Source organism: Anguilla anguilla, chromosome 17 (genome assembly GCF_013347855.1).
Source record: "Anguilla anguilla isolate fAngAng1 chromosome 17, fAngAng1.pri, whole genome shotgun sequence".
Classification (NCBI taxonomy): Eukaryota; Metazoa; Chordata; class Actinopteri; order Anguilliformes; family Anguillidae; genus Anguilla; species Anguilla anguilla.
Window position 1 is genome coordinate 24853745 of NC_049217.1, and position 21706 is coordinate 24875450.

Sequence of the window (21706 nt, forward strand, 5' to 3'; positions counted from 1 at the left end):
TCTGAATTAAAACCTTGATTAAAACTCCCGGGAGACATGCGCCGTTGGTTTCACGCCACCAATCACTTCCGGGAGAATGAAAAGTACCGTGGGTATAATACAATTATACCAACGTTAAGAAATATATTAATACCGCAATGCACATTTAGATGGGGAAATAAACGAGCTGGATGTTGCAATTATGATGTTACATCTAAAGGATTTATACCAGTAGGCTGATACTGGAGGTTCTGACCGCTCAAACGTGTGTATTGGCTTTTAGCGTAGCCGACATTAGTTTGTCCTTTGCTATTTTGTTCCTACAACATTGTAAATAATTTAGACTAAATATCTAAATCTAACTCTCTAGTTCTCTCTTTTTTTGTTATTTCGCCCCTTATTTTTCTGTTTCTGATTCATGTTTGGTGGGGCACTGTAAATATTTTTTTGCAAATTCCATGCTGCTAATTTATTATCTGGACTTGTTTTCTTATGAATCCACATCGAGCAAAGGCTCAGGAAATCATAGATCCACGCTTCATGCTACTTTTACCAATTTAAATTGGTAAAAGGCTATGGTAGCTGCTTTGTGGGTACCAAATAGTTATATTCATGACTATCAGTTCTGCTGATATACTGGGAGTTACCCAATATATCCTTAGTGGTTAGGAACCACTGCTATAAAACAATGGTAACCCTGTACCATTAATCCCCCCTCACCCCCTGTTAGGAGGACTACTTTGTGACCCCAGACCAGCTGTGGGTGCCACTGCGCTGGATTGCCCCGGAACTCATCGACGAAGTCCACGGCAACCTGCTGGTGGTGGACCAGACGAAGTCCAGCAATGTCTGGTAAGGAACGGTCACCATGGCAACCATCTGGCACTGGCCCACAGCTGGTTCTCATGCTGCGGTGGAAAACAATGACATCGCTGTTCCTTTAACGCTGTGAATCAAGCACTGTGCCCTCCTCCTTTAACACTGTGAATCGGGCACTGTACCCTCTTCCACGCTCTCAAATGATCTCACCATTGTTTGTGAAGGTATTTTTGTTGTACGTGTCACAAGCCCAGAGGGTTCACTGTTGTACCATTATATTCAGCACAGGACCATAACAACCAATGGACATGTACGCAGCAAACCAAAAAAAGATCACTGTTACATATTCTACAAACTATTCAAATGTACAGTACACCAGACAAAAACACCACTGAAAGATCACAATGTACATCCATATGAATGTATGAATGCCTTCTGAAATGGACCCAAGGCCATGTGAAATAACTGGGAGTAGCCTGGGAGGAATCAGCACTGTTTCTGGAGCACATCAAAAAATATTGCTACTCACTTATATGAAGGGAATTATACGCATATATGCACTGCATGTGCATAGTGTTTGGGTGAGCTGCATTCTTAAAATAAGAATGGAATAAGTATAGTTTGTGCTAAAAAAAAAAAACAGAGAACTGAGAGAGTCTCTTCGATGTTACAGGTCTCTGGGGGTGACAATCTGGGAGATGTTTGAGTTGGGAAACCAGCCTTACCGACACTACACTGACAGACAGGTGCTGACCTACGCCGTGAAGGAGCAGCAGCTCAAATTGCCAAAGCCACTACTGAAAGTACCCCTGTCTGAGCGCTGGTGAGCCATTACCCATTTGCCCCTGCACACTGACCAATCAGCAACAGTCTTTCTCGGCTCCCCAGCCTTCCGTGTCATTCTCTTGCTTCTTCGCTGCTCCTCTCAATCTCGTTCTTCCTCCCCCGTCCTCTCTTTCTCAATCTCTCTTTCCGTCTTTCTCAGGTATGAGGTCATGCAGTTCTGCTGGCTTCAGCCAGAACAGAGGCCAAGCATGGAGGAGGTCCACCTGCTGCTGAGCTACCTGTGTGCCAAGGGTTCGAGCGAGCCAGAGGAGGACTTTGAGAGCCGCTGGAACTCCCTCCGGCCGGGCATGGGCCACAGCGTTTCTGCCGTAGAGCCTGCCCCTTCCTCTTCCTCCTCCTCCTCCTTTCCCCTCCTGGAGCACTTCGCCACTGGTGATGGTTTCCATGGTGAGCCGGGGGACGACATACTGACAGTCACTGAGAGCAGCCACGGGCTCAGCTTTGAATACAAATGGGAGGAGGCGGGGCCAGAGAGGCCCTTCCACACCGCCTCCACCAGTGGGCCCTTGGGCCAGGGGAACCCCCACTACCAGGACATCTACTACCCCCCTGAAGGCGGGAGCAGGGATGGTGATGGTGGGGAGGGGCTTAACCTGGGCGTCTCCCCTTCCTGTTACGAGCCCAAGCCCCTGCACACACCTGGGGTGGTCCCCGTGTTGAGTGCCCACAGCCCCTCTGTGAGCAGTGAATACTACATCCGCATTGAGGAGCCCATGGAGAGCGCTGGTCAGTTGGACCACAGCCCTGAATTTGAGGGTGGGGACTACGACAGGGACGCGAATGCAGAAGACCACGCACCAGGGTCCTACTGGCTGGCTGATGCTCACAAGGCTGCCATTGCTGCCTATGACTCAGACGCCAGCCCAGCCGTCTCGCTTACCATGGAGCCCCTTCTGGGCCAGGCCGCAGCTGGGGGGAGCCCCATGGGAGCATGGGAGTCAGGACAATGCTTCTCCTACGAGGAGCGAGGGAGCTTCTACTATGAGCGCTCACCTTTGCTCTCACCGGGTAGAGGCCTTCCCGTAATGAAGGGGACCCCTCCTGGGGTCCTACGAGGGAGCTGGGGATCACCCAGTCCTCCTCGGGCACAGGGAGAGCCCGAAAGCCCCCTGAGCACTTCCCCGTCACTCAGCAGCCCCTGCACAGGGCACCATGACCTTGATGTGGAGGACAGCTGTGAACCCACGGGCAGTCAGACCACTGACGGCGAGCACCACAACCATGCAGTGTCTGCCACTTGCTCTATCAGAATCGAGATTGAGACGGAGGACGGCGCAGTCACCGGTGGGTGGCGGCGGCAGCACCGTGACCACGCTACAGGGGATGAGGCGGACCTGTTCTCGGACAGGGAGACCCACAGCTGGGCCTCAAACCACTCCGCTAACAACAACAGCTTGACCTTTGCCCGGGGACCACCAGTGGGCATGGACTTGCACTGCACTGGCAAGCCTTCCACGGATGCATGGCCAGATATGAGGACTGCGAAGGAGAGCCCAACGCAGAACACTTACCAGACCAGTGCCTACTCAGAAGGTGTGGATGATGATAACTTTGTATCCCCCCATAAACGCCACCCTTTGACATCACCTACTGAACATTGTACGTATGTCAATATGTGCTTTGAGGTCGGGGACGATGAAGCACCACCTCACGAATGTCGCCCAACTACAGAGAGCCCCTCTTTTCTGGACCTGCCCACAGGTGCTATGGTGAGAGACAGAGGCCTTAAAGAAGCAGACATCCTGAGGATGGGAGAGGAAGAGGATGTGTGCTCCTCAACTAGGGGGGGTGGCATCTTGTCAAAAACTGAGACGGACTCAGAGCTGTGGGACAAGAACTCTGACACATCTGTGAGTGGAGTATTATACGAAAAGGGGGTGGTGACACAGGAGATGCATTTGAGCAGAGTTGCAGTTGCCAAGGTTCCAGCCCCCTCAGGGAAAAGACCACCCCGCCATGCAGCCCTGTCGGAGGCAGACAGTGGGGCAGTGACCAGCTGCTCCAGCGTCAGAATGGTGGACATCGAGGACTATGACGACATTGTCTTGGATGTTGCCTCAGGTGTTTTCGTGGCCCTGCCAATGGAACGAGTGGAGGTCCTGCCCCTTGGGCCACTGCAGAAACAAGCAGTGACTCCGGACTCCGTGGACTCTATGGAGCTGACCTCTACCACCAGCTCCTGTGAGGCGTTCAGCCCTGCCTCCTTCCATTCCTCCACCCAGCCCAAAGCTCTGGACAGCGGGTATGACACGGAGAACAATGAGTCCCCCGAATTCATCCCGAAAGAGCCACCTGAGTCCCGAGACCTAGAGGGATTTACCCCACCATCAGGAAAGGTCCCCCTCACCAAAGGTCCAGAGCTGGGGGGGTCCGAGGATGAGGTGGTCCTGCAGGTGGATGTTGTAGACAAAGTCTCACCTGTGACACTGCCTAGCAACAGTGAACCAGAACTTACTGAGCTTAGTGGGAAGAATCCATACAGGGACTCGGCTTATTTCTCTGACTATGACACTGAGAACGAGAGGTTTCCCTGTGATGAAGCTGGAGGAGAGTTCCCAGAGATTCCGGGGGAGGAGGCTGAAAAAGGGGACCTCACACGGTCTGTGAGGAGGGAGGGGCTTGACCCTCCCCTGGAGAAGGAGGTAGGGGGGAAACATCTCCCTGGTCCAGAGGAGATCAGGACCATCTTTGAGAGGGACACGGGGAAGATGTCCCCGGAAGGGTCACGGTCTGAGCCCAGACCAGGTGACTCTCCCATCGGCCCAGTCCTCTCCACGCTTTCACCATCACCCCCTGAGATGGGGGGCTGCCTGACCAAAGAGTCCTCTCAGGATGAGGGCCTGGGGCTGGACCCTGAGCACTCAGGGGAGGAGCCTGCTTCTGAATGTTCCTCTTCACCCTCTCCTTCCTCCGCCTCCTCATCGTCCTCTGCCTCCTCCGCTCTCTCTGCAAGCTCATCCACGCTGCAGGAGTCCTGTGCCACCGGTGACACCGGTGAAAAGGCTTCAGGTGATCCCGAAGCCCAACCGCAGACATGTGACGGTGCAGAAACGATCAAGGTAGTTGAGAGTGGGGACAAAGAAAAGGAACAAGGCCAGGACTCCACAGGGGGAGGCAATGATGACATCTGGGAGGAGGTGATGGAAGATTTAGAGGAGGACGATATGGACGAGGAGCAACAGGAAGATGCAGACTTAAACAAAGGGGATGCTTTCCCAGAGGCAATTGACATCCCTTCCCCTTCCACTGCCTCCTCTTCCTCGTCGTCTCCTCCTAGCCTCCTCCCAGCAGAAGGTGGGGGGCTTTTGCTCCCAGGAGGTGGGGACGGAGATGGGGATGAGGCGGACTGGGAGGACAGGGATTCGGAGGACAGCGAGGAGTCGGACGAGGAGTTGCGCAGCTACAATGTGCAGGAGCCCAGTGAGGAGAGTGAGGAGGAGTGCCAGGCAGTGCCCGTGGTGGTGAGCGACTGCAGCGACGCTCGTCACCTGCGCAGCCTGCTTAGGATGCCCACGCTGCTCACCGAGTCCTTCTGCGATGAGCTGGAGCACAGGAAGAAGGCCGTCTCCTTCTTCGACGATGTCACCGTCTACCTGTTCGACCAGGTAAGTCTCCTTATGTTTTCCTGACCTGGGAAATGTCATATAGTTCAATTAAAGTCCACGAACAGTCAGTGAGCAGTTCTACCTTGTCCCTGATTGGACAGGCTTTGTGCAGCGCCTAATTGATGTAATTGGTTAGACTTGCTCCTGCTCAGACTCCGATTGGTCTCTTGCTCTGTATTCAGCCAGAGTGACATCTGTTCTCAGTTCAATTTGTTTAACTCTCCCTGCAGGAGAGCCCCACCCAGGAGCTGGCAGAACAAGGCTTCCCACCCGGGGTGGAGCCTGCTGGGCAGTGTACAGAGGGCACAGAGACACGCCCCCAGGAGAGGCTCAGTGCATCTGATGACTCTTCCGATGGCAACATTTCAGAAGAGAGTAAGAGCTTGGTTGGGGTGGAGTGAGAAGCTTTGTGAAGTGTACTTGCAGAGATTTCTCAGCCTTTACATCCAATGCAGGCTTTGATCTGTAGAGATTTGAATGTTGACACCGCCTTCTCTGTACACAGGTGGAGGGTTTGAATGGGAAGATGATTTCCCCTTGGTGTCTGGTCCCTCATCTATCCTGCCAGATTCTGTGGAGCCCCAGGCACCTAGCCCAACCCCTGAGGCCTCCAGCCCAACCCCTGAGGCCCCCAGCCTAACCCCTGAGGCCCCCAGCCTGTCCCCTGAGGCCTCCAGCCCGTCCCCTGAGGCCCTCAGCCCATCCCCTGAAGCCCCCACCCCGTCCCCTGAGGCCTCAGTGACCCCGCCGGCTGCACTGGCGACACCCTTTTCCCGCTTCAGTGTCTCACGTTTTTCCATCACCCACGTGTCTGACTCCGACGTTAACTCCGGTGGAGATCAGTTTCAAAACTGACGACCTTGCCTCTCCTGACATCACACGAGCCCTTCGTACCAGTGCCCCTCACCCACCGCCGTTTCTAACGTGAAACCGCAATCCTTGCAGTCAGAAACCCAGTGCCCAACACATACCCTGAAATGACTTGTCCACCCCTGTGCCTCTCACAGAGTGACCCCCTTCCGTTACTATGCCAGCCACACTTTATGTGATTTTAACAAAGGAGGTTTACATCGCAGGAATTACCATTCTTCAGAAATTCCTCATTTCAACCAGATATAAAGTATAAACTTATTGAAAATTAATGGAGCAAGTCAGACCAGAATTGTTTTCAAACCTTTTGAAACATTTGAACAAGTTCTCCATTAAAATGGTCAAGAATTGAATGAAGCAGCAGAAGTGCTGTCCCATGACAGTTCCAATTTCTAGAAAATAATTTATTCACACTTATCACGTGACATACAAGTGTGTTAAAAACAGCTTTGGCTGACGTGGTGTCCTCTTCATAAATATTAATTTCATATTCAGATATTTTGGTTTTGTGGTTTGGAAATTACTTCTCATTCAAATGACTTGGGCTTGAGGCATGAAGGTGATGCTAGTCTGATGAGCTCCAATCGTAAGCAATGTTTGACAGAGGCAATATCTTGTTGAAATGCGAAAGCATTAAGGAATGGAACTTCTTGTTGATAGGTCTCCTTTCTAATCTTAGTTTAGCCAGAATTTGACCTTTGACCCTAACCCCTTCCAGCCATGTCCAGTGAATAATGGCTCTGAATCTGCTGTGTAGGAAACTGCAAAGGTGGGGAGAGACAGCGAGGGAGAAGTGTGTGAGTATGAATGTGTGCGCATACGTGTGTGCGTGTGAGGGTGCCCCGTGTCTTACTTTCGCAGACACACTGCCTTCAGCTTTTCTTTTTATTGTCGACACGGGGGTTCCCCAAACCTCAGTGACCTTTTCTGACAGTGCCTCGTAACGCTATAGGGAGCACCTCCACAACACCACAAAACTGTTGGGATGACGGACTCATTATGACGTTGGCAACAAAGTGAAAAATAAAAGGGAAATCTATAAATTATACAGAAATACATGTAAACTATATGCATATATACACACAAACACACACACACACACACACACACATATGTGTATATGTAGAAAGTTACATTAAAAATATAACTTACATGTTGCTTTCAGCACTGAAGCACCTTTGCTGTAGGTCACCTTTTTGTGTAATGGACAAAAACCAAACAAACCAACACAAGGATGAATTTGTTTGCTGCTTCAACTTAATGGTCACCGTGGTCCGTCCATGTGCTCATTGGTCAGTCGTTGGTCCTCCCCTAATGCTCACTGGTCAGACCTTATAAGAGACTGTTACAGCAGGCCACTGATGCTTTATAGTGCTGGAGCCTGTGTATACAACACCCAGTTGTGGTCACACCCAATGCTGCTGTGTGAACTCAAAGACCCTCCACCCATCATAAAAAGAGAAGAAAAACAAGAGACAGCCCTGACAACCGAGGGTAGGAGGGGTGCTGACTTATCTCCCGAAAAATGGTATGTGATCAATGCGGTTCACTGAACTGAAACGAGGAATATCAACTGGGGGGAGCGTACACTCTGACTCAACTTTCTAACACAGATGAGGGGAAAAAACATTTCAACTGGAGTGTATGTATGTGTGAAGTCAGAGTGAATTGTGGCTGTTGACTTTCAAGAATCACTATACTCTTCCAGTCTTGCCAGCTTATACTCTTTAGTATGGTTATAAACAGAACTGGAAAAAAAAAACAACTTACCCTGATTTCTTGCCTGGCAGCAAGTGCTTGAACTCCAGGAGTCAGAGAGTGGGGTGAGAGGAGAGCCACTGGTTACCATGACAAGGATGCCCCCCCACCCACCCCGGCTCCTGTTACTGTCATCATTATTAACATCCTGTTGTTATACCACATTCCCCACAATATGACCGTGGCCCAAATGGAAAGAAGGCGTGCTCTTTTTAAGAGGCTTGGTAGAGGTGCTGTAAGTTGTTTTATATGATGATATGGATTGAGCTTCCCACAGATCAACCATGGAGGAGGTTTTTTTTGTTTTTTTTAGATGAGCTAATGTTTGTTCTGTGACTCCAGGAAACTGGATTGGTAAACATCCTGTTAAGAGTCGCATTTTCTTGGGCTCCATCTCCATGGAGATGCAAGCACTCTGTCTGAAGAAAATGAACAGAACGCTTTCCAGAGTGTGGGACTTAGCATTTCTGTCACGTCGTGGTTTAATAGTGAATCGGCCCTAAATCGGTCTATCAAAGTACTCATTCAATGACCAACAGTCATGCCTCGTGGAATGGACATAACATATCTGTGGAATCACATTGGTTTTAGGCATAGGACTGTTTTTCAATTTTTTTTTTCTTGTAACAGCAAAGCCATTTTTGGAGAAGGGATGAAAGACAGAATCTAAATTTGAAGACACAGTACAGTGAATTTAGATGTACAGCTAATTACGATGTAGAGAATTTATTAGTGCATAATTTGCCGTAGAATGGCTCCATTGCCAATGCAGATATTATACTACAAATGGCAATTGTATGGAGATTATTAATTATCTGTTTGGGAGCTATTTATGTAGCAGTTGTAATGACAGTGTTTCTGTCTCTCTGTTGAACAGATTTTTCTCACAATAATATATGCTAAAATATGAAATATATCAGGAATATACCACTGAATATAGTTAAATTGCCAATATATATAATATATAGTATTTCCACATACTGAATACACCAAGTACAAATAGTATTAAATGTACAGTGGCAACAATATATTATTAACATACATATCTGGTGGATATTACTGTATTCCTTATATTCTGGCCTTCACATTTTAGCATATATTTGCACATGCTACTTTTTCATAATGGTAATCACAAGTAAACTGTGAATTGGTTATATCTGGGTTGTAAACCCATTGTTACCCTCAGTAACAGATTAATTTACATGTAAATGTAACCTTTACGCATTATGAGGCAATGGCTTGATTTTGCTGTAGGTCAGAAACATAGCTTCTGCCAGCCAGGTGCATGGTCTGTCGCTTAGATTTTGGTTTGGAGTCCGCAAATCCATTACCTCAAATCAACATTTCTGGATTTGTTGTTTTACAGCATTCTCCAATCTCTGAGTCGGGACATAATTTGAATTAGGCAGTGCCTCTGTACTACTTCAGAGTTTTAAGCATAGATTTTAAGCCTATTCAAGGAAGAATGCCACACATTGCAAGTTCATTGTTGCCAAAGGGATGTGACTACAGAGTAGTGCACTGGATTTCTAGTACTGCTTCACAAATAACAGGAAGTGGACTTAATTGAGCATCTTTTGGCCTTGCACCAATTGTGACATTATTCTCTGAGTCACCTGATAGGTGCTCTCCAACATCCACCAATTACACAACTACTGTACCATAAAAAAAAAACAATAAATCAAATAAGGTTTTTTAATGTCCAAGTTTTTCTGAGGCTTAATGACTTTATAAAAACTCTTTTTATATTAATGCTCTTTTTAGCAGTATGAGTGGGCCATGTATCTAGTTATATAAATGATCCGCTGTTACATGTGTAGGCCTATATTTTTGCAGAGATGAGACATAGTTTCATCAACTTTATTTTGTTCCATTTTATACAGAGCAATTCAGGAGTTTTTACAGCACATGGGTACACAGAACAACTGAAACTGCCAAGAAAGAAGGGAAGTGCATACAAAACAGGAAACCTTAAAAATCCGTTTAAACTGCCTGGCCTTTTAATACACACGCACACGTATGCACGCACGCACGCACACGCATCATTTATAAAAAATAACATTTCAAATTTCTATGGCCATTTCTTGTCCTAATATTAACGAACAAATTGTATTTCTCAATCAATTTTCTCCACACGCAGGCATATCCAAATGCACACACGAAAACACAAAAGGAACGTTCTGTTTCGCATACACACATAAACGACGCGACGCCGATCATTTAGTATCCGGTGTACTGTTTTTTTTTTTTTTTTTTTTCAACCTGCACAGTTTCTAACACTCGAACCTTTTACCTTTACCTTAACGCCACTGCTATCTGTTGCAAATTCCGCTACAGTCTAGCCTAAATGTTATTCTATTTTCAATAATACAATGTTAAATGCAGTGAAAATGCCGTTATTAAGTGCCATTATTTACGCATAGTTGCGTGACAAGGAATTAAGCCATATTTACTCACAAACACAAAAACCCGAAAGCGTTCTTCGTCCTTTCGTTCGTACTATATAAACATGAACAAAATGAAAAAAAAAAAACCTTAACATAGTAGTAGGCTATACTATAAGATTTTCAACAGTTCTTTATATTTTCTATTTTCCAGTAAGCAAAGGAAAAAACTATAATACTTAACAAATAATAAGACTACTAATAACACATTAACACAGTATCAGATGTCATCAAAGCAAGTTGCAGTTTTGGTTATTTTGTGCTTTGGTTCCTCCCGTCTATTTCTAGTCAGAATACATGGGCTTTTTTTTTTTTTTTTTTTTCAAATCCGCGAACGCACGGAAAACCAACAACTGCAGTGGAAGGCACAGTTGAACACATGGACGCTCCCTCAACTTCACGTCTACGCAAGGGCGATATAGAAACTTTGCGGAATGGAATGCTGTCTCGTTCAAACGCTTCGCCGCATGTGCACCGCATCGGTCCAGCATTTAATGCAATTAGGCAATGCAGCAAGGCGAGCGGAGGATCTTGCCGGCTAAATCTTTTGGAGATTTCACTACATCCACAGACGGAGATTGCTGAGGTACACACGAATTTGGCTGTAGCATCCGTAATGTTCCAACAATCTTACATCGCATTATTGCATTTTCTGTTTAATAGGGCCTATATTCTGGGTAAACCAACAACAAATGACACCGACGTCCGATACGAACCCCTCTGTCACTTCTTAAGTGTCTAAAAGCCAATATATGAGCGGTCCAAAAACCAAAATCTACATCTGTCGTACCACCCCTGATTCGAGAGTAATAATCGTTAAACATTTTCGTAACTTAAGCCAGCATGGCTAAGCGTAAAGGTATATACATAGAATGGGCTAATTGTACAAACGCTCCTGCAGAGACAACCGCCTAGTACCGCCGATTGATAAGAAATCCCGGTTCATTAAAAAAAAAAAAAAAACACACAGTGGCGTATATACACGTATAAGCACACAGCCAAAACTGTCTTTGAGCGTGAAATTATATCACTTGATAGTATTATACCCCATATAAAGAGTCACTCATTACAAGTTATTCATTCAATTAAACTGTCGAGAAAAGAAAGATCAGTGTATTAAATAGAAATTACTCAATTCTGACTGACCCCAGGTGTGCCCTCATTTGTTTGAATGGAAAATTCATTTCTCTCGCAAATGTCTTGAAACTGTGTGTAGGCATTAAAGCCTAATCAGAACAACAGCATCAACAATATTAACAGCAGTACACAGAGTTATACAATCGTAAATAACTTTGTCAATTGAAAGACAAAATGTTTTAAATCATTGCAGTATTTGTATAAAACTTTCAAACTCCTACAGCATAAGAAAATCTAAAAGTTTTTCTTTTTTACCTGGAGACATACAGGTTCATTTAACTGTCTCCAGTCGCAACTGTGCTAAAACCTAAAAGTTTATAATGAAGCGTCACACATTTTAAAAATGAGTAGAGATGTAAAGTTATTGACAGAATTGATGCAAATGACTGCTGAAAGAAAGAAAAAACATTTTAACCTTTTCCTATCACTTACATGTGTGTGCAATAACTTCTGGAAACAAAGTCTATGGTGTAAAAAGCTGTCTGTCAAACACAGATCAAATAATCAAAAATCCAACAGGAACACAAACAGTAATAGCAAACAGCATGAGCTATCCTCAACATAAAGCTTTGTAAGAATGCATACCGTACAGAGTATTTATACACTTTTAACGCACTTTAGTGCATTTGGGTCTCACGTTACAGAAAGCACATTCATAATGCCTCCAAGCTGCCGCCATAGCACCTTCACAAACACGTCATAACATCAGCGTCAGTGTGAAACGATCCCGAGAGAGAGAACGCAACGCTTTTGAGAAGGACAGTGTAACAACACAGCGCAATGGCAATAAATGGGCTGTGGGGGGCGCTGTGCGCCAGGACGGTAAAGGTGCTATGCTGCGCGCCTTGTGGCGGCCCTATGAACGCGCGCTTTGTGTAAAGAGTGGACCGCGTCTGTTCCTCCGCGCTCCGTTCTCAGGCGAAGAAGCTTGAGGCAGCGCCGTCATTCGGGCCTTGAAGTTGAGAAGGCGGAGGGGAGGGGGGGGGGGCAAGGTCCTCAGGGCATGTGGTCATGAGAGGGTGGGGGAGGCGGGAGGCAATTCACCCCCAACCCCCCAAAACACCTGCCCCCCCCCCCCCCCTCCCCCCAACAGGAGCCTTGGTTTTGTGAGTGGAGGATGACCCCTCTAATAGAAGATGGGGGCGGAACGATCATCGTGGAAGGCTGACCTGATACTGAGCTCCAGAAAGGGGTCACTGCAGGTGTGGGGGGGGGGGAGGGGGAGGAGGGAGGGGGAGGGGGGGTTGAGATGGAGGGAGGAACAGTGAGCGTTAGTTCTTTTGGGGGGCAGCGCCCAGGCTCCAGGGTTTCAGTCCCAGTGGATTAAGGCAAGGAGAGAGGCCGGGACCCTTCCGTCTTTTGGGGTCAGGAGGGAAACCCCAGCCTCGCCGCGGTGGGAACTAAAATGGAACCTCTGCACTTCCGAGCCTTGAGCTGCAACCATTTACGTAACTCACCTGTACACGTGACATGCGGTTTACACATTTACAAGAGGCTTTGATCTTCGTGATAGTGTGTGTGTACAAGCAAGCATGCAAACGAAAAAAAAAGAACAATTTAAAATCTACTGGTAATTAGACAAGTCATCAGCTGCTTTGATTTGCTTTGAGATGGTGGACATGCATGGTTAGTTTCGCATTTCTACCAAGATCAGCTCAGATGGCTTTATCCAGTCATGTGAGAAACCACCTTCATGAACTGCAAAATGGGCAAAGCTATGGAGTGCCATCAGCCGCTCACTTATTGGAACCCGTCATCGTGCTTTGCTCTAGAAAGCATTTTCATTGGTTCATAAGAGCCGGTGATTGGCAGCACGTGGTAGCCCCACCAATTATGACGTTCATCGAGACTCACTTCCTCACCAATAGTGCCCCCACACCTCCAAAGCATCTAAGGTAACAACCAGTGACCCCCTCGGTTTCGTTCACAGGTACACCTGAAATCACCAATCACCAATCACCAATCACTGAACACCCATCCAGAAAGGCCACAGGCCAGAAAATGAAGCGCATCCAAGCCCTGCCCCCACTGGTGAAGCTCGACAGCCAATGACAGCAGAAAGAGCAAAAGAGGGAGAGAGTATGATTGGCTAGCTACATGACAATGGCAATGGAGACTGGTCACTTACGGGGTGGGGGAGGGGGAGGGGTTCCTTGTCACTCAGAACTTGGATAACTCTGGACCGCTGGAAGGTAAAAACAGGCCATGGGTTTGTTGCTCTGGATTTGCCACAGACGTGTATTTAATCTCCAAAAGCAAGAATTGGCTCCTCTGGTTAGTTTAGCACAAGTTCATCAAGACAAAATGCAAGGAACTATAAAAAGATGAGCACAGCCTGCAAAGTGTGCTCTGGAGAGGAGACTATGCCTACTCCTGCTTCATTTCCTCTGCAATCAACTGTTGTGACTTGTTTCAAGAACTGTCACTTCAAATATATTCAGCTCACTTTTGAAAATAGTGGCCAACAAGCTCACCTTTGTCTTATATTTACAGATGTATCTGGAATATGTGTTCTGACTTTTACGTGCAAATGTGAGAAAGAAAAAATCCTAAATATTCCATATGACTGTAAACTAAAGGAATCCAAATACGCCAAGAATATATCAGAAGAGTAAGGTTTCATATCCACAATTGGTGGGAAATCTACCACAGAATAGTTAAAAATAATTACCCTTTTTGTAGCTTCTTCTTTTAAGTCAATTCTTAAGTATGGTGACACAAAGCTATTCTCTGTCATTTCTGCTACAGTATGCAATAAGACATGCAATGAACACACCCACAGCTGTTCCACTGATCCATGAATAGATGATAATCATCTCTACCCTCTAATGACCCCACCCAACCCTCATGATGAGCGAGAGGTTTGCAGTGTTGATGAAATGTCTCATTACCACTAATAAGATCTGCATTTACAGCCTTAAAAGACACAAGACATAACATGTATATGATTTACTCTTACGATGAGGGTACATCTGAGGCGTCATTTCAACCAGAGCTAGAACTATAGCTCAGGGTTGTGAAGTCAAGGAGACCACAGTATAATCTTAATGTTGAATCTCCACATTATTATTTTTTTACATGAAAATAATAAACTTACCCTGTATCTAATATATGGTAATCCACTCAGTTACAGAAGTTCTGTACGCCTTGGCTTAATTAAAAATACAGCCAAAGCCCATGACGCAAACTATTCACAGTGTGTTTCAACCAAATAAAAGCAAAAAACAGCAACAACATTAAAAATAAGACACAAGTCCAAAACAGAGGAAAGGCAAGCAAGCAGGCATACAGACGCGCTCACGCACGCGCACGCACACACACACACACACACTCACAGGATATACATGTGCACACACGAGGACACCCACACAAACACACACACACGCAAGAGGACACAGCACTCAGAGGACTGCATGCAGCTGAGATAAAACTGTATGTCACTTGAGTGTCAGGGCCAGAAGTTTGGGGGGGGGGGGGGTTTGAGGGGAGTGGAGCCGTCGCCTGCTCACAGACACATGCAACAATCTCTGAACGGCGGCCACGTCACACAGGGGAGGCGACACCAAATGTGTGTGCGCGTGGCGATTGGAACGTGTGTGTACGTCAGCAGTGACCGGCAAAACACTTTGCCAAGTGTGCGACAAACAGCAGCACAAAGAAAGGAACAAAATAAGAAGACGTCAAAAAAAACAAAAAAAACAGCAAACCCCATTTCAGACGAGATAGGGCGGAAATTGCGTGTGAAGAGAAAAGTGCCAGAGCTTCAAATACAAACTAAACTGGGTGAATGGGCTCAGGGCCAGAGGCAAATCTGCACAAAACAGCCAACCGCCACGGAGAGCCCCTCTCCAGCCAGTTAAATAAGAAATTCACTTTTGTAAATGTAGGCTAGATTAAGGCTCTTATTCTTTTTGAGAAGGGTGAGGTGGGGTCGGGGGGGTGGGGGGGGGGGGGGGGGGGGGGGTGGGGAGGTGGGTAGGCTTAAGTAAGGCTTTGGATTAGGGTGAATTAGGGATGTAGGGTAATCCAACCTGTGGACAAGATGGCTTTCGGCGAGACTGTAACTTTTGCACAGATTTGCCTGTCTGCAGCCAGAACCTTTCATGTGGCACCTGTCAATCAATTTAGAGACAAAGCTCTCCACATAACAAAGATGTCTGCCGCCTCGCCTCGGCCTAAAAAGAGATTCACCGGGTAAAAGAAACGACTATTATCTTTTTTTTTAGTAGAATGTCACCATATATATTAAGGTCACTTTTGGACACAGTTTTGGTGCCCTCCCCAAAAAAAGCATGCACATTTGGAAGACCGTTTTTACGCTGTTGTGGGATTCCTCATCTTCAAAATGTTTTTTTTTTTTTTTTTTTTTTTTTAAACTTGCTTTACAACAAAATAATAAAGGCGTGTGTTCCAAAACAAAAGACATCAATAAATACAGAAATAGATAGAGCGCCCCTCTGAGGGCAGAGCGTCATACCTGGCCTTTATTCTAGTGCAGAAAGAAGAAACATTGGCAGGTCCCATACGTTTCCATTCTATTGCTTTTGTCTCTAAATTGATCAAAACAGAGATGGAGAAAGTTGACAGCGTTTAGGGGAAGACCCCACGGGGTCCCAATCGACAGGCAGAGCGTCAAATGGGGCGGGCTGGGGGGAGGGGCTGAGGAGAGATGGCAGGGGAGGGGGTGGATGAAAGAAGGAAGAGGGGTCTGGCATGACGGTGGTTTAAACTAAGGGCCAGCTTCAGTGCGAATTGCAACGTGCCTTATTTCCCATTGCACACTAACTCTGGAGCATCCACGTGTTAGCAAATGCTTTGTTGGTTTTTGAATTCCTTTTTCTTTTTTAATTCACCAGAAAAAAAAAATCTGCTAACGTGAAAAATAAACAAATATCAAACGTATCATTTTGTGCAAGAAGTCTAAGCAATTTAAACACGCAAACAACCAGTGATGTTTGCTCAGAAAAAAAAAAGGCTACGCACGTTGTTTTCAGACTGAAGGTAGACCTGACATTGGGCATCGCCCCCTGCAGGCCCCTTAGTGAACCACTTATTCTGTTAGCCTATAGAATGCCAATCTAAGTGTATCAGAGAGACAGATGATCGGACATGGCGGGGATAGAGAGATGGGGAATTTTATAGCGATCAGTTATACTAAAAGCTGAAGGGTTCTTTTCACTCAATGGCTCAGCAGCATTTAAGGTGCAGATTCTAACCCTTTCTTCCATTTTCTTAGGCACAGTGCTGTCACAGGGATTTGTGTCCCATCAGGTAACTTCAGAAACTCAAAATGCAAAAAATAAGACTGAAGTGATATTGCTACTTTTTTTTTTTTTTTTAAACAGTCTGTCATCCTGTCAGTAATCATTAAAATATTCACAGAAATTCAATTCCATCTTTTTTTTTTTTTTTTTTTTTTACACGAAATGCAGACGACCCTTATGAGATTATGGATCTGATGTGCCCCATGAATGAAAACAAAAACGCTGTTCAAGCACAAACTCCAAAAACACAAACTCTGAAATGAGATCATTTTGCATTACACAGGATTTAGATAGACTTTCGATCTAAACTCTACAGCGCTTCAACCTCAACTCTGAGAACGAAATTCAAGAGGTGGGGAGGATCACTGAAACAAATGTGAAACCCTGGGCAAAGCTAAAAATGTACGAATAAATTACTCAAAGACAAAGCGCCATAGTGCTTATACTGAACCACCGCTTAACCATTGCCTTGGGTTTACATCCGTTTCTTTGATGTAATGGGGTGGGACATTCACACAGGTCACCACAAAAAGTTAAAGCATGTCATTTCATGCATATTCAGTAGACTTTACTAAAATAATTTTTATAACAGCATACAGCTGGTGTCAAGAAAAACCTCAAATATTACAGCTGGTGTCAAGAAAAACCTCAAGTATTTCCCTTTTTTGTCACTTTCTTTTTTAAACACGTATTGAAAGTACCAAACCAGCACTGTGTACTGTAGGCTAAATATCTCCCCAACTCAACAACTAATAAAGCTGGTTCAAAACACCATGCAACTGTCATGATATAAATGTTGGTAAACAGACTTTTTTTTTTTTTTGCACAACACCGACAACATGTGGACAAGTTTCCATGAACACAGTAACATATGAAATTACATATGTATGCCTAGAAATGCAGCATTGTCAATAATACAGCATGCATTTGGGTGCATTTATGGAGGTAATGCCATGGGCCTTACTGAATGCTCCTTCCACAACAGAAGTCAAGACATCTCTCCAAAAACAGACAGATCCTTACTCTCCTTCAGGTTTCGCTTTTATTAAAGTCTCTTCTTTACAAAAGCATTAGCAGCAGACGGCTAAATGTAAATGAAACGAGAGCGACTGAGAGATTGGCCTCAATTTAAACAGACACAAAACAACAAAAAAAAAAACAACCCACCCACCCACGGACCCCTTTTATTTTATCTCTCTCTCAGGACGAAAAAAAAAGAAGGGACGTGGACGCCGCGTGAATGGTGCGAACGCAAATTCACTCGCCCCGTCGCCGGCAAGCACTTTCGGACCGAGGTGACCTGTCATGGCTGCCACAACAGGCGCTCGGCATCGTACGTCAGCGTCTCCGGGGGACAATCGCAGCCGCCCAATCACAGATCAGTATCCCCGCAGGGGCTAAATGAGATCTGTTTTTAATGAAATGACACAACGGACCACTCCTCAGGGATATGCAAATCCGTGTGTATCGTCATGGTAACCTCTGGGAAAAATCAGAACTTACTGTACACACGTTATATCTTGTACAAGGCACCAGGTTTCAATATAGAGCAAACTCAGAGTTTAGGGGTCAGGATGGGGGGGGAGGGGCAGGGGGCATTGGGCTGGGTAGCACAGAGGTACCAGCATTTGCCTTTTCTTTCATGCATGAATGGTGACCCTACATCACCCTAAATCCTTTTACCAGGGGCAAGGGATAGCTTTTTTTTTCTTTTTTCCCCTCCCAGTAACTTAGTGAGTACAACAACAGAATTCATTGATCGACCCCTACAGTGGGATTCCTTTGTGGTACGACCCACTGTTAAGATCATCAACAGAAGGCAGTTCGGGGCAGACCAACAGCGGTGATGCCACATGTAGTCATAATGTAACAGAGCATTTCCCACAGAAAAAAGAAAGCAAAATGATTACAGCTATTCGTGGGGTACTCCACAAATGTTTTTTCTCTTGAGCAGAAGCTTTATTTAATCAAGTTCATTAACCCAGGCCAACATCTTTAATCCTTTCACGAGTGCTGTATGGAAGTTATTACATCGGAAGATAACTCTAGAGTGGCCATTTTTCAGTTTACTTGGGTGTGATCAAAAACACAAAACAACAAACTTTAGAAAAATATAAATATCTGCATTTCCTCATTTCAGAGAGTGAGGATAACAGTTTAATACTGCCAAAAATACACCACTCTCCCCAACAGAAAAAAACTACAGCAAAGACGTGCAGTACTGTAATTCAACAAATTCCTTCAGTTTTTTCCTTTTAAAAAAATTACTTCCTTTTAAAAACTTTTTTTTTTTTTTTTTTTAAAGAGTTGAGTTTTTTCACACCGTCTCTTGGCCTCACTGAATTTACAGTGATACACTTGGCAGGTATGTCAAGACTTATTTTTTCTTCTTTTTTTTTTTTTTTTATCAGTGTGGCTTTGATAGTGGCCTGCATTAAAATTAAATGACATTCAACCGATAATCTCCATAGGTTCAACGCAGTCATTTTCCATTTCTTTTCATCGTTTTTTTTTTTACTCTTCTTTTTTTTAAATCTTTTTTTTTTTTTTTTTTTACAGAATAACGTCAATATAAAACAAAACAAAAAAAAAAACAACCCACGTACATGCATGAAAGACAAGCAATCGTTACAGGTTTGTTGAGAGCAGTCCATTCCAGTGATTTCATTAAAGGAGATTGAGTCCATAAAGCTGAGACTGGACCGTGGCCGGCCCACATTCTGCAGAAAAGGAGGGACGATAGCAGCCTCTTCCACAGAGAGAAGGGGACATACGTTCAGAGCAAAAAAGAGGGAAGGAGGAAAGGAGCGAGGGAAAGAAAGAGAGCGACGGGGAAGGAGGAGGGAGGGAGGGAGGGAAGGAGAGAAAGAGAGCTCCTATGCTCCGGTGCTGCCTGTGTCTGTCTGTCTGTCTGTCTGTTCTCACACAGTTGAAATCAATTTGCCATCGGAACTGTGGAACAAAGAGAGAAGGAACGGTGCCAGGTAGGAAACAACGCAACCAGCAAGAGGCATCCCAGAGAGTTAGGCATGACCCCTGCCACTGTATGACCCCACCCCTGCCCCACCCACCCCCCATCAAAATCTTCATAAGGTGTTGAGCCAATACACTTTCGATTATGTTTTCTTCAGTCACTGTTGTCAAGGGAATCTGACAGGTACACAGGAGAATGGATAACTGTGACTGTTTCATTGGCAGTGAGGGACTGTTATGAATTGTGGAGCATGGCACAGGCAGGAGCGTGACAGCCAGTGATGTCACAATGATATCACAATGGATGTCACAGTAATGTCACAATGCCACAGAAATGCAACAATGATCTCATATATTTCTCAGTCACACAGTGGGCCTTTCCCTGAATTCACTGTATCTATACAATCAATAACAGAAAAAATATGTCAAATAAAAAAGGGCTGTCATTAACAATCCCTATCATTAGGAACTCCAAAGTGCTCCTCTCACAGAACCCAGCTAATGCATAACATCCCCATTTTGTTCCATGAATCAATGTATCAATGTTTTAATGATGTGGAGAAAATGTGTGCATGCAGTGCCCCCTCCCAGATCTGCATTAGACTCCTCCCACACTCTTCTCAGACAAGGGAGGCCAGACTGAGCACTCATACTTCCAGAGGTCATGTGACTCCCACATATGATCATAGGTAGGTCTAATGCCAAGTGGGGGTGGAGCTTAGAGCACAGGTGAGATGGTAACACCTGACTCTAGTATTCGGTCTTGCATTGCACTGTCCATTAACAAACCTGAAGCAGCTAAAGACCTGACAAATTCTTTAAAACAAAAAAAGTCTGCGAAAGCAAAGAAAAGCTGAGAAAGTAGAGGGAAAAATGCAACAGAAAAAAGGAAACTTTTTGAGCAGAAAAAGCCCACTATATAGAACATATAAAGGAACTACATATACTATGTATATATATATATAATATGAACTATAAAGCCCAAATATATAGACCAGAAATGCCAAATCTGCTTTCTGGGATCCATTCAATTGACTGGATTTTAACAGAATCAACATCCAACAGCACAACCATAACAATAATAACAAAAAAAAAATAAAGCAAATAAATAAAATTTAAAAAAATAAAAAAAATAAATGTCACAATAATAATAATAATAATAATAATAATAATAACAACAATTATGTGGCCAAAACAGACTATTTAAATGCTCACATTTGTTTATTGTTAAGCAAATCATAAATCCCTTATCAGAAATTTGCACATGCTACTGCACAATATATATATATAATATTCATGTTTGTCTTGAGATGAGTGATCCCTGTCTTACTGGCCCTACATTGTGACCAATATGGCCACACACAACCCGTCTGAGGGTCTGTCTGTCCGTTTGTCTGCCTGCTTGTTCTGCCCCGTTCTAGTCTGTCCCCTGTCCCACACCCCCCCCCCCCCCACGCCCCCACGGCAGCGGTTTACACTGGCCCGCCTGCACATGCCTGCTCTGGCGGGGGGGGGGGAGGGGTGGGGGGAGCGAAAGCGGAATCTAGAGGGAACACAATCTTACCTGCTAGGGAACCGGTTGTCATAATCCTCTGTCCCGGGCTATAGAAAAAGGGGGGGGAAACAGAATAAAGCAAGTTGCTCAGTTCATTTCGTGAGGAGATTCGTTCATGACTACGCTATACAGCATGGCCAGCTGAACATACGGCAGAAAAATATGGATGCAAGAACTTAGCTTAGCAGTCCTGCAGCAGATGGGAAGGGAGCCAAATACCATTATATTCCCCCACCGGGACTAAAACATCACTACCAGTACAGTTCGGTAAGCACAATGACCAACAGGTGGCGCCAGGCCCAAAGACCACGGTATTCTGGAAGCATGGCAGGCCAATTCCGAGTCCAAGCCCGACTACTGTGACCAGGGTAGGACTGAGGTGGTGGGGGTGGGGAGTGGGGTGCTGGTACTACCACGGGACGGCAGGTCGCAGCATGGGGTTGCCCAAAACTGGGC

The 21706-nt window shown here is 45.4% G+C and overlaps 2 protein-coding genes across 8 annotated transcripts in view; one reads left to right on the forward strand and one right to left on the reverse strand.

The window, feature by feature from the left end:
- LOC118216488 (serine/threonine-protein kinase LMTK1-like) overlaps positions 1–9583 on the forward strand; it is a 40205-nt gene extending 30622 nt beyond the window's left edge. Inside the window, exons 9-13 of the mRNA XM_035397670.1 lie at positions 710–831; positions 1472–1621; positions 1784–5249; positions 5480–5624; positions 5755–9583. Of these exons, the coding sequence (XP_035253561.1) occupies positions 710–831; positions 1472–1621; positions 1784–5249; positions 5480–5624; positions 5755–6104 (4233 nt within the window). The 3' untranslated portion in view covers positions 6105–9583. The remainder of the gene's footprint in view (positions 1–709; positions 832–1471; positions 1622–1783; positions 5250–5479; positions 5625–5754) is intronic.
- A 2950-nt stretch (positions 9584–12533) lies between these two features.
- baiap2a (BAR/IMD domain containing adaptor protein 2a) overlaps positions 12534–21706 on the reverse strand; it is a 60338-nt gene continuing 51165 nt past the window's right edge. For 3 of the 7 annotated variants that reach the window (XM_035398781.1, XM_035398783.1, XM_035398788.1), the window contains 2 exons: positions 21260–21297; positions 12535–12654 (listed from right to left, as the gene is read on the reverse strand). In XM_035398781.1, the coding sequence (XP_035254672.1) occupies positions 12585–12654; positions 21260–21297 (108 nt within the window). In that variant the 3' untranslated portion in view covers positions 12535–12584. Of the gene's footprint in view, positions 12655–12683; positions 13644–18411; positions 19675–21259; positions 21298–21706 lie in introns of those variants that run through there. The other 4 variants (XM_035398782.1, XM_035398784.1, XM_035398786.1 and 1 more) reach the window with 3 other exon arrangements.